Source organism: Mustela lutreola, chromosome X (genome assembly GCF_030435805.1).
Source record: "Mustela lutreola isolate mMusLut2 chromosome X, mMusLut2.pri, whole genome shotgun sequence".
Lineage (NCBI taxonomy): Eukaryota > Metazoa > Chordata > Mammalia > Carnivora > Mustelidae > Mustela > Mustela lutreola.
In genome coordinates this window covers 98,973,109-98,986,897 of record NC_081308.1, presented here as the reverse complement: position 1 = coordinate 98,986,897, position 13,789 = coordinate 98,973,109, and the positions used below count along the sequence as shown (strand labels likewise).

Below are 13,789 nucleotides of genomic sequence, written 5' to 3'. Positions count from 1 at the left end.
TTATGTACATATGTATGTACATATATAAACTCTATGCCCAATGTGGGGCTTGAACTCAACAATACTGAGATCAAGAATCACACGCTCTACCAACTGAGCCTGCCAGGTGCCTCATATTTTATTATATTTTAAATAGTTGATTAGATGCTGAGTGATTCAGCAAGTATGAAAATAGTTCTGTTAATTATAATAGATACTGTATATGTTTGGCACTCAAATATTACTTTTCTTTTTCAGATCTTTCAAGAAATCGCTTTACAGAAATTCCTTCCGATGTCTGGTTATTTGCACCTCTTGAGACGTTAAATTTATATCATAATTGCATCAAAACCATTCCTGAAGCCATTAAAAACCTGCAGATGTTAACATACCTTAACATTAGGTAAGGAAACATTTTGGGGGGTAGATTTTGTTTTTTATTACATTTCTAATCCTTTTTAGTAATAAAGGAATGTGTTTGGTTTGGCTGTGTAACCTATAATTATCTCAACAGTACCTTATTTGTATTTGTTATACCTTAACATTACTTTATAGGTGTTTGGTCTTGTTCTTGAGAGCAGTGCTTCTCATCCCAGCCTTTAATCTTCCCAGGAGTCACATGGGGATTAAAACATCTGATTGCATAGCTCTGCAGTGGGGCCTGCATTTCTAACAAGCCCCTAGTAATGCCAGGCTTTATTTAGATCAGAAATATTTTACTGAAATCATAGCACCACTATGCAGATTTATTTATATGCATTTTCTGTTAAAGTGAAACATTATAAAGAAACAGTTCTTGAGCTATAGTGTTCACTCTTGTGAGTTCTCCTTGCTACTTTAAGGATGGATGGGTTGGGTTGGGAGTGTTGGAATTTTAGGAAGTAGATGAAGGTGTTAATACTTAATAGATGCTTACTGTGTGCCAGACAATGTTACAAATACCTTACCCATATTACCTCATCTCCTCTTCACAACTGCATTTTGAAAGAGGTACTCTTTATTTATTTATTTATTTATTTATTTATTTATTTTTAAAGATTTTACTTACTTGAGGGGTGCCTGGGTGGTTCAGTTGTTAAGCTTCTGCCTTCCACTCAGGTCATGATCCCAGGGTCTGGTGATTGAGAGCCCCGCCCAGTGGGGAACCTGCTGCTTCTCCCTTTCCCTCTGCCTGCCCTCTCTCTGCTGCTACTCCTGCTTATGCACTCTGTACTCTCTTTCTCTTTGTCAAATAAATAAAGTCTTTTCTTTTTTTTAAAGGACCACTTTCTTGTTTTTTTTGTTTTGTTTTGTTTTTCTTTAATTGTAAGTGTTCATTTCTTCCCTCTCCTTAACAAAGTTACAGTGTCTGAATTCCCATACAGGGAGGTGGTAAATATAATTAATGTATATAAATAATAATGGTCCTTTCTTACTGTGATACATTAATCCTTCTATTTGTCTCCCCCAGTGGTGTCACCTGGCAGTACATACTCTTTTTTAACTGAATCTTTATACCTTAAAATGTGTGAATTCCTTTCATAGATATTAGTCATTTGGGTTGCTCTTTTCTCCAATTCTCTAATCTGCTTGGCCTGGCTTGGGGAGAGGTTTTGAGGCAAGTGAGGTACTTTGAAGTGTTGTCTTTATTTTTGTTTCACTTTGTTCTCTTATGGAAAAAAGTGATTTGTCAAAAATTGAATTATATTCCTATACTAACAGAAATGTATGGTTATCTTAAAATAGTTCTACTAAAACTTTCTCTGATTCCTGTTTGGATCTTTATTTATGTATTTTAAAAAATATTTTACGTATTTATTTTTATGAGAGAGAGAGAGCGCGCGTGCGCGCGCATACAAGAGAGCAGGGGGGTGGGGTAGAGGGAGAAGCAGACTTCCCCCTGAGCAGGGATCCCAATGCTAGACTTGAATGCAGGACCCTGGGATCATGACTTGAGCAGAAGGCAGATGCTTAACCGACTGAGCCACCAGGAGCCCCATTTTGATCTTTAAAAATTGTCTCCAGGGGTATTTGTTTATAGTCACAAACGTTTTTGAACAAACTTTATTGAAATAACATTAGTCTTCATTTCGACTTCCTTTGTCTCTAAAACATGGCAAAAAAGTGAAAATTGATGACTTATTAGCTGTGTATAAAAAAATTCAATTCTGGAGAAAGCTGACTGCTAACTCAATGAACCTGCTTCTTAAAGTAAGAAAATAGGCCAATTTTTTAAAAAGTAAGCTCTAGGCCCATCCTGGTGCTTGAACTCATGACCCCTCAGATCAAAGGTCACACGTTCTACTGACTAACAGCCACGTGCCCCCCCAAATAGGCCAATTTTTAATCTTTTTTTGGTCTGAAGGAGATTAGAATAAATTTGTATGTATCATTACTCTTCCCACTTTATTTTTTATTTTGTTTTTTATTTTGGTGAAAATATCTTGAGAAACTTCTAAGATGGTTTTTCAGCTCTCTCTTTCTGTATAATACTCCCTTGTGTGCTCTACATTGGCTACTTTCCCAAGGATCTTGTTTGATTCTGAAAGTGTCAAGAGTTGTAACAAGCACCTGACATTCTAGCAGCCTGGCCAGGATTGTGGTCTAGGGCCATTGTCTTTTCTTTTCTTTTTTTTATTTTTAAAAGCTTGTGCCTTGTGATTAAAGCCAGTATAGTGTTTCTGAATGTCCTCAGGTCTTAATGTTCTTCCTTGGGGTAATACTAAGTTATTTTTTTGCTGTGTGTGTTACACAAAATGCTGGGTACAGGTCTATAAATGCCACTTTGAGGGGCATCTGGGCAGCTCAGTTGGTTAACCGTCTGCCTTCTGCTCAGGTCATGATCCCAGGGTCCTGGGATCGAGCCCCACATCAGGCTCCCTGCTCAGCAAGAAGCCTGATTCTCTCTCTCCCACTGCCTGTCACTCCCCTTGCTTGTGCTCTCTCTGTCAAATAAATAAATAAAATCTTTCTTTTTAAAGATTTTATTTATTTATTTGACAGAGACCACAAGTAGGCAGAGAGGCAGGCAGAGAGATAGGGGGAAGCAGGCTCCCCACTGAGCAGAGAGCCCAATGCAGGGCTTGATCCTAGGACCCTGAGATCATGACCTGAGCCAAAGGCAGAGGCTTAACACAGTGAGCCACCCAGGCACCCCAAATAAAATCTTAAAAAAAAATAGCACTTTGAAAAGCAGGAAAAATAACTTATTTTTGTGAATACCTAATAATATGTAAATGTAATGGTATACTTTATATTTTTTGGTGGGACTATTATCTTAGTCTGTTTGGGCTGCTATGACAGAATACATGTATTGGGTACCTTGCTCCCAAAACAATCTACACATTTAATGCAATCCCTATCAAAATACTCCCAGCATTTTTCACAGAGCTAGACCAAACAGTCCTAAAATTTGTTCAGGACTACAAAAAATTCTAAATAGCCAAAGCAATCCTGAAAAAGAAAAGCAAAGCTAGAGGCATCATGATTCTAGACTTAAGCTCTATTAAAAAACTTCAGTCATCAAGACAGCATGGTATTGGCAGAAACACACATAGATCAATGGAAAAATAGAAAACCCAGAAACGGACCCACAGTTGTATGTTGAACTAATCTTCAACAAAGTGGGAAAGAACATCCAATGGAAAACAGTCTCTTCAACAAATAGTGTTGGGAAAACTGGACAGCAACATGCAGAATGAAACTGGGCCATTTTCTTATACCATACACAAAAATAAATTCAAAATGGATGAAAGACATGAGACAGGAAACTACCAAAATCCTAGAGGAGAACGCAGGCAGAAACCTCTTTGACCTTAGCCATTTCAGCTTCTTACTATGTATTGGGTGCCTTATAAACAACAGAAGCTTATTTTTCATGTTTCTGGAAGCTGAGACATCCAAGATCAAGTCACCAGCAGATTCGGTGTCTCATTGAGGACCTGCTTCCTGGTTGATAGGCAGCCATCTCCTAGCTGTCCTCACTTGGTAGAGGGAGCAAGGGAGCTCTCTGAGGTGTTTTTACACTTGATCTTAGCCAAAGGCCAAGAAGCGATCTTTGAGGTATTTTTTACAAGGGCACTAAACCTGTTCATGAAGGCTCCACCATTATGACCTAATCACCCCCCAAAGGCTCCACTTAAAAATATCATCACATTGGGATTAGGTTTCAACATTATAAATTTGTGGGGGACACAAATATTGAGTCTATAGCAGGGGTCATTTGGTCACTCTGTATTGGTGTATAAATTTGACCCACAGTAGGTTGAGGGTAAGGACCTCAGAGCCATATTGTCCAGATTAGAATCCTGGCTCTCTTATTTATAAGCAGTGTGACTTTGAGCAGTTTGCTTAATCTCTGTCTCTTTTTTTTTTCCATTTTATTTTTTAAAATTTATTTTATTTTTATTTATTAGCATATAATGTATTAGGCCCAGGGATACAGGTCTGTGAATCATCAGGTTTACACACGTCACAGCACTCCCATAGCACATACCCTCTCCAATGTCCATAACCCAACCACCCTCTCCTTACCCCCTGCCCCCGGCAACCCTCAGTGCTTAATCTCTTTTTGACTGATTCTTCCTCTATAAAATGGGCATCATGATATGCTCTGTTTTCTTAAAGTTGGTTGTTGTGACATTAGTGGAGTTAATTCATGTGAGGTGCTCTGAACATGGCTTGACACATAGTAAACAATACATGTTAGTTGTTTTTATATTTAAGTGTATCCATAGAGATAGGAATGTTTTATCAACTTGGAACTTAGGTAAAGGTGTTAGTGGGCTATTCTACTGTAAACCCATAAGAGAAGGGAGTGGGGGCACCTGGGTGGTTCAGTGGTTGGTGCCGGCCTTCGGCTCCGGTCATGATCCCATGGTCCTGGGATCTAAGCCCACATCAGGCTCCCTGCTTGGTGGGAAGTCTGTTTCTCCCTCTCCCACTCCCCCTGCTTGTGTTTCCTCTCTGTCTCTCTCTCTCTCTCTGTCAAATAAATAAATAAATAAATAATCTTTTAAAAAAGAAAAAGAAAAAGAAAAGGGAGTGGATTAGGGTTTCACATGTCTTTGAAGATGTAGTTCTTTTTTTTTTTTTTTATTTTTTTATTTATTTTTTTTTTTTTTAAAGATTTTATTTATTTATTTGACAGGCAGAGATCACAAGTAGGCAGAGAGGCAGGCAGAGAGAGAGGAGGAAGCAGGCTCCCTGCTGAGCAGAGAGCCCGATGTGGGACTCAATCCCAGGACCCTGGGATCATGACCTGAGCCGAAGGCAGAGGCTTTAACCCACTGAGCCACCCAGGCGCCCCTGAAGATGTAGTTCTATTAAATTCTTTCATAGATTTGATCTTAGTGCATGCAAACTTATCCTTAGAACCTTTCCTTTGTTAGAGGCATGGAGGTATTGAATGCAGTGAAATGATACCAGAGAACAAGGTTCTGACATTTTCTAACTCAGAATGATTTTGCGTTTTGAGAACTGATGAGATAATATCATAGGTAACAACACAAGCTTTGCAAACGTTTGTGACTGGGCAAATCCCTTAGCTAGTTTTACCCTTTGTTTTCTTATGTGTATAATAGAGATAATAGTACTGCCTGTCTTAAGGGGTTACTGTGAGTATTAAATGAGATAGTGCATTTAAGGATTTTAGTGTGTTATAGAGTAAACGCTCATTAAATGATAGTCATTATCTGGTGAAAGCTTTTTCTCTTTTGAGGTGATTTGTTCACCTCAACATAATGTGGGAGATTTCAGACATATCTAATAATGAGACTTTCTTTTTCTTTTCAGTCGAAATCTTTTATCAACATTGCCAAAATACCTATTTGATCTTCCCCTTAAAGTTTTGGTCATCAGTAATAATAAACTGGTATCCATTCCAGAAGAAATTGGGAAGTTAAAAGACTTAATGGAATTGGTGAGTAAAATAATTGCATTGACACATGCCTTTATATTTTGGAAGATTGCTCTTTATGGAATTTCAGTGTAATTTTTTTTTTTTTTTAAAGAATAACTTTATATACACTTACGTTTACCTTAGTAAAATTTTGAGATGCCATTGCTTATGTCTGATTTTAGCTCACAGCCACAATAAAAGCCTGGTTATTTTTAGTCCCAGTGAGTCGAAAGGTTTGCTTGTAAGTGTTAAGAAATGCTTTTCAAACCAATAAGCATTTGTCTATTCATTTTGGGGACAATAAAGGTCTTAGACCAGGAAAAGATATCTTTTTTAAAAGGTTTTACAGGGCTACTATGAAATCCTTAGAGAAGTGATAAAGGAAGAGAGTACAATGCCTGCAAACAATAGAATGAACAAAATAACTCTTCCTCTTCTATATTCTCATGTGATTTTATAACACTTGGGAACCAAGATAAATGAAGAGATGCCATTATATACAATTAATTGTAGAAATATAGGAATAATTTAATTACCTTGAACAGAACATTTAAGGTATTAAAGGATATTGAACTTTGAGAGAAACATATTCTCAAAGCATTGACCTTTTCTCATCTTTCTGTTACTTCTGTAGGGGGACGAGGACAGGTCATCCCAAGATGGGCTACTTTGGTGTGATTATTTTGAGTTGAAAGCAATCAAACCAAGATTTAGGAAAAGCTCTTTACCCCCCCCCACCCCCCCCCAGCCCTCGCCGCGGGGGGGGGGGCGGCGGCGGAGGAGGGGGTGGTGGAGCACAGCTGCCTAAATTTACATTGAAAAGGAGAGCCTGTACTAGGAAAGGCCCTGTTAACGGAGATTCCTCTTTACCTATTGAACTTTACCTAAATTATTTGAATAATTGAGCACTGGTTTATTTTCGAAACATCACCTCTTTCTTTCCAGCTGATAATGGTCTTCCTCCCCTTTGTTCTCCCAGATTCCTACCCCTCTCCTTAGCTCGGGATGTCACATAAGCCCCTTGTTGCCTGTCTTTGGAATTTCATGTTTGTATGGATTCTCCGTACTCTGTACTTTGTATGGATTCTCTGTTTAAAAATTTTTGGTTCCTGCTCACATATCTCTTGAGTAAAAGCCTAAGTTATACCCCTCCTTAGCTTAGCTCCCCCCACCCCCAACTTCCTTCTGGTTACACTGGATTTCTTGCTGTTCTTTAGTACATATCAGGCATATTTTGCCTAAGAGTCCTTTAATATTTATTGTTCCTTATATTCCTTTCTTATATATTGGCATGGCTCATACTCTTAGCTCTGACAATACTGCTCAAATAACAGCTTCTTCATGAGACAATCTGAATTGCTAATATCCCTCCTCATTACTGTTTGCTCTGCCATTTTCCTTTACCCTTTTTTTTTCACAGCCTTTATCAACTGTCATATTATATAATCTACTCTCCTTGCTAGAATGTAATAAGCTCCATAAAGAGCTATGAGGGCAGGAATTTTTGTTGGCTTTACTTCAAATTGTGTCCCTAGCACCTACAATTGGGCCTAGCAAATAGTTGGTATTGGATAAATGTTTGTCATTGAATGAAGATGCCTTAGATATAGTTTGAAAGAAGTATGTAGGATATATTTTTTCTAATCCTCTTAGCTCTATTGGGTTTTTCCTTACACGGCTTTAATATTCTTCTGAATTTACCCTCCTGCCTTTTTTATTTTTGATAGAACTGAATATATGTGCCACTTTTCTCTCTCCAAGCTAATATCATTTCCAGTGAAAGTTGGAATTTGGGGGCAGTTCAGTAGCATGTGAATTTCATTTGCAGTGTGTCTGGAGTGACTGCTGTGTGAGATCTTTTTGCAGATTTTGCTTATAGAGGAGGAAGAGGAGAGCACAGTTAAGCTGTCTTTTAATATGGAAAAGTGGTATCCTTTATCTTTAAATCAGGATTTGCATTTTAATTTAACCTTGAGACACTTCCGATTCAGATCTCCTAGAAAGTCTTTGGGTTATGATGTGGGCCAAAGAATTTTGAGCTTGTAACCCCTCATGTTTTGAATCCTTTAGAGAAAGAGGTTTAAATTGATTCTGACCATCATTTTTGGTTCTCAAGCTCATGTCTGTAAGTCCTTGAGTCTCTCAGCTTTTGCCTAACAGAGTAATTCAAAACTACTATAATTGACAGATTATCTCAGTGATTGATAGTTGTTTTTGATTTTACCTCTGAATGAAGAGCACTTGGATGATCCTTATAGTTCTAGTTTTGATTGGCAAGAGTGGTCTTTAGTTGAGATTTTCAAAAGGCTGAATTATGTAGTACTCAGTTATAATTTCACAGTACTGCACAGAAAAATTTGATAACTGTGCTAAATTGACTTCATGATGTAATATAAATAGAAATCTGCCAGATAATCCATTTTTAGAGAAACAACATTTCAGGTAACTTTTGCTAGCTCCATTAGCCATGTGCTTTACTTTTAAAATGGAAATAGGTATTTCTCAGTTAGTTTGTTATAATTTTATTTTTTTATTTTCCTTAGGATATCAGCTGCAATGAGATTCAGGTCCTTCCCCAACAAATGGGGAAATTACATTCACTTAGAGAGCTAAATATAAGAAGAAATAATCTTCATATGTTGCCAGATGGTAAGATGCTCATTATTTTTACTGAAATGAATAAGAGAGTAACTGTGTCAAATTTAATTTAATTATCTTTCATTTCTGAACAGAATTAGGAGATCTTCCCTTAGTCAAGCTGGATTTCTCTTGTAATAAAGTGACCGAAATCCCAGTTTGTTACAGGAAGCTGCATCATTTACAAGTAATGATTTTGGATAACAATCCATTGCAAGTACCACCAGCGCAGGTTTGTAAGAAAAAAAATACTTGTTTCTTCTCTTTTTATTCATAATTATGCATCAAATTGATAAATCAAAAAGCATCAGAATTAGAAGTCAGTTTATTGTTGAGGCCTTATTATCTAAGGGAGCTTTTCTGATAAGTGACTCTTGCACTTTGGTAGGAGTTTTAGCTTAGCTTCTAGAGAAGAGGGTTTTGAAAACCCAGATCCGGGGCGCCTGGGTGGTTCAGTGATTTAAAGCCTCTGGGATCAAGCCCTGCATTGGGCTCTCTGCTCAGCAGTGAGCCTGCTTCCTCCTCTCTCTCTGCCAGCCTCTCTGCCTACTTGTAATCTCTGTCAAATAAATAAATAAAATCTTTTAAAAAAAAGTTTAAAAAAAAAGAGAAAGAAAACCCAGATCCATAATTCTGTCAGTGTTCTTTTAAAAACAGACTGTGTAGTCTCTCTACCTCTGCCCAACTCAGGTATATGTTTACTTGACATTTGTTGTACAATTGATTATAACACATACTTAGCACTCATAGATGGAATCCTAACAGAAAGAAGATATGAGTGGAAAAGTATTAATTGAGCCTTTGAGTTGGAGGATTAAGTCCACGTGAAGTCTACTAAAATGATAGTAGAAGAATATACTAAACTACAAACCCATAAGGCCAAGGAATGAGAGAGAAGAGGGCTGCAGGGGAGAGATGGCAACAGAATTTTGGAAAATGGAAGACAAATGAAATAGCAGAAATTAGGGTCTTACACTCCCACAAGAGAATCTGGCCAAGGAAGCACATGACAGTGAAATGCCAACCCCTTCTCTACTTCCAAGCTATGTTCCCTCAGTCAGGGTTTGCATCCAGAAGAAGGGTTGCCTTTTTCTTTCTACAAAGGTACATTCCACTCATTCCAAAGGAGTTGCTTTCTCTAATTCAAATAAAGGCTGGCTGGGGTGCTGGTAGTAGCTGGCTGAGCAGGACAGGGAAAACTGAAGCTTGGATCCGCTATGGGAGAAGGCAAGAAGAGGAAGGTTGATTCACTTGTTAACCTGGGAATGGCTTGCATGTTGGAGGAAAACATATAACTGAATAGAAAGAAGAAAGACTGAAAATATGAAGGTCTGTAGAATGTCTAAGGCAGTGCTATCCAGCAGAACTTCCTGAATTATAGGAATGTTCTATAATTTGTGCAGTCTGATACCATTGGTTCTTGCCACATGTGGCTTTTGAGTACTTGAAATATGGCTTATGCGACTAAGGAACCAAAATTTAAATGTAATCTTATTTTGATTAATTTAAAATTAAGTAGCTTTGGGGCGCCTGAGTCGCTCAATGGGTTAAGCCTCTGCCTTCCGTTCAGGTCATGATCTCAGGGTCCTAGGATCGAGCCCTGCATGGGGCTCTCTGCTCAGCAGGGATCCTGTTTCCCCCTCTCACTCTGCCTGCCTCTCTGCCTACTTGTGATCTCTCTCTGTCAAATAAATAAATAAAATCTTTTAAAAATAAAATAAAATTAAGTAGGTTCACATGACTAGTGGCTACCATATTGGACACGACAAGTCTAAGATTTACATCCTCAGATTGTTGCCCTTAGCTCTGCAGTGACGTAACTAGCCCTCACTTGCCTTAGCAGAGGCCTGGGTTTATTTGGTAGTAGCATAGTCAGGTAGAGTCTCTCAGATTCTCTCCCTTGGTTCAGCAGCCAAAGCACTACTGCTTCTTGCCTCAGCAGATTATTTTATTGGTCATAATACGGTAAATACTACATTTTGATTTAATGAGAAACTGCGACATAGTTAAAATAATAGCAAAGATACATCTAGTGCTTACTGTGTTTCAGGCGCCATTGAAATGCTTTACATGTATTAATTTAATTCTTACAGTAACCCTATAAAAGGTAATATCATTATTCCTCATTTTTAAATTTTTTAAAAAATATTTTATTTATTTATTTGACAGAGATCACAAGTAGGCAGAGAGGCAGGCAGAGAGACAGAGAGAGAGAGAGGAGGAAGCAGGCTCTCCGCTGAGCAGTGAGCCCGTTGTGAGTCTTGATCCCAGGACCCTGAGATCATGATCTGAGCCAAAGGCAGAGGCTTAACCCACTGAGCCACCCAGGCGCCCCATTCCTCATTTTATATATGAGGAAACAGGCATCAAAGTTAAGGGACTTATTTAGTGCCACGTAGCTAGCATGTGGTACGGCTGGTTTCAAACCAAGGCAGTCTGATTCAAGTCCACGCTCTAACAACTATGCTATGCTTCTGAAGGAGGAAGCAGGTTGATAGGGATTGAAGATGGGATGATGGTATGGTGTTGATGATACGTGATTAATGGTGGTAGTGGTAATGTAAGAAATCCAAGTTTCATTTTCCTTAGACCTCAATAAATAAGATCCATAACTAAATTAAACAGTAGAACCATGTTACTGGTACGTATAAAGGTAAGTATCAGGAAACCAACTAAAAGTCGACGTGTGGGGACTAGGTCTTGGAGATTGAAAGGGGTGGATTAATTTTTTGTTACCAGTTTTAGAATTCTCTTTGATTTTAAAACTGTGTACATGAATAACTACAATAAGAAATTTATGAAAGGGGGCACCTGAGTGGCTCAGTCAGTTAAGAATGTGACTTCAGCTCAGGTCATATCTCAGGGTCTTGGGATTGAGCCAGGCATAGGGTTCCCTGCTCAGTTAGGAGTCTGCTTGTCCCTCTCCCCCTCCCCCTGCTTTTGCGCGCACACTCTCTCTCTCTTTCTCAAATAAATTTTTAAAAAATTTACAAAAGAAAAGAATTCACCATGACAATGAGTGATGATTATTTTTTGGTTTATACAGATAATGGGATATATTTTAATTCGTAATATATTTATATTCTAATAGCTCAGAAGTTTTTCCTTTTAAATGAAATTTTTCAGTGGTCAGGTCAGATTTGGTATCTATTACAATGATCTAAGAAACATTCTTCCTTTATACCAGGAATGATAATTACCTTTAAATTTACTTTTCTTAAGACTGTTTTGTTTCTTACTGTTTCCTTTTCTTTTTTTTTTTTTTAAATTTTTTTTATTTGACAGAGAGATGTAATGAGAGAGGGAACACAAGCAGGGGGAGTGGGAGAAGGAGAAGCAGGCCTCCCGCTGAGCAGGGAGCCCAATGCGGGACTCCATCCCAGGACCCTGGGATCATTATGGAAGCCGAAGGCAGACATCTAATGACTGAGCCACCCAAGCGCCCCTCTTACTGTTTTCTTTGTTGATTATTTTTGCATATATTTGTAGGTTATGTAGGCCCATAAAACTAAACATTTTTGATTATAGTTTTCTTTTTTTTTTTTTTTTAAAGATTTTATTTATTTATTTGACAGAGAGAAATCACAAGTAGATGGAGAGGCAGGCAGAGAGAGAGAGGGAAGCAGGCTCCCTGCTGAGCAGAGAGCCCGATGTGGGACTCGATCCCAGGACCCTGAGATCATGACCTGAGCCGAAGGCAGCGGCTTAACCCACTGAGCCACCCAGGCGCCCCTGATTATAGTTTTCTTTTCTTTTTTTTTTTAAGATTTTATTTATTTGACAGAGGGAGAGTTAGAGAGGGAGCATAAGCATGGGGAGTGAGAGAGGGAGAAGCAGGCTTCCTGAGTGGGGAGTCTGATGTGGGGCTTGATCCTAGGTCCCTAGTATCATGACCAGAGTCAAAGGCAGATGCTTAACAGCTGAGCCACCCAGGTGCCCCACCTTCCAATGTTTAGACCAAACAATTTAGTGGTTCTGAAAGATTACTATTTTTTTTAAGATTTTTTTTTTTTTTTTCATTTACTTGAGAGAGAGCACGGGCAGGGGAAGGGGCAGAGGGAGATGGAGAAGCAGACTCCCCACTGAACAGGGAGCCTGAGGATGCCAAAGATGCCAAGGATCCCCGGCTCTAGGCCCTATCCATGACCCGATGATCCAGGACCCTGGGGTCACAGCACCAGCTGAAGGCAGTTGCTCAACTGACTGAACCACCCAGGTCCCCCTGATAAGACTACTTTAAGGAATTACATGGGTTATTTTTTTTTTTTTTCTTGTTCTTATCAGTGCAATGAATATATTTTTTCTCACTTTTTTCTTATAAAAGACACTTTTATGAGTTATAAATTTTATATTATTTGGTGGTTTGTATATTGTACTTCTAACAAGAAAACATTAGTGATACACAGAAAAATTAGCTTATTTTTTTCTGGTAAGAATAGAAACAGTGAAAGAATTTTAGTTGGTATCATTGTCAAATGTTTTCATTAAGTGTCAGCTGTAGAAATTATTCAAATATGTGAAGTGTCTATTATGATTGTGATGTCTCAGCATAATTTCAGGTTATTAAAATATATAAATAAGTTGATAGGTAAAACTTATATTTGTACCTATATAATTAAATCTACTTTCTCAATTATTTTTGACAGATATGTTTAAAGGGTAAAGTTCACATATTTAAATACTTAAATATCCAAGCATGTTGCAGAATGGATAAGAAACCAGATTCTCTGGATCTTCCATCATTAAGTAAAAGAATGCCCTCCCAGCCTCTCACAGACAGGTAATGTAAAATTCTTACAATCTCTTTTCATGTTCAGTGTCTTCTCTGTATGTAAAAGATATTTATTAACCTGAGTGCACCGAATATATTTAGGTTCATTGGCCCAGTGTTAAAATCAATAATTGACTGATGTGAAATCTCACCATTATAGAATGAACCTCTGTGATACTAGAATAAATTTGGTATTTTCTCAAAATATTAATTAATACTAATATATTAGTAGTAAAATATAAATGTTTGACATTATAGTACAGAAACACTAATTTCTCAGGACTCGACAACTGTTAATTTACTACTATTATCACTTTATTGTACCAAACAGTATTGTAATAACTAGCAGAATTTGACTTTGAACTGTAGTTAGTGGAAGAGCAAGACATTTTGGGGTACCTTTCTTCTTCATATTCTTTATTCTTTATGTCTACATCAAAGGTGATTTATCATTGATATGATATGAAAATTTCCTCCTGAGATTTTGAAGTGGTAGATTTGATTATCTGTTTTTAATTATCTTT

At 37.8% G+C, this 13,789-nt stretch overlaps 1 protein-coding gene across 4 annotated transcripts in view; it reads left to right on the top strand.

Moving 5' to 3' along the window:
• Window positions 1–13,789, top strand: part of LRCH2 (leucine rich repeats and calponin homology domain containing 2) — a 108,673-nt gene that overhangs the window by 33,160 nt on the left and 61,724 nt on the right. For all 4 annotated transcript variants that reach the window (XM_059158160.1, XM_059158159.1, XM_059158158.1 and 1 more), the window contains exons 2-6: window positions 238–382; window positions 5,752–5,878; window positions 8,401–8,506; window positions 8,590–8,726; window positions 13,141–13,274. In XM_059158160.1, coding sequence (XP_059014143.1) covers window positions 238–382; window positions 5,752–5,878; window positions 8,401–8,506; window positions 8,590–8,726; window positions 13,141–13,274 — 649 coding nt within the window. The remainder of the gene's footprint in view (window positions 1–237; window positions 383–5,751; window positions 5,879–8,400; window positions 8,507–8,589; window positions 8,727–13,140; window positions 13,275–13,789) is intronic.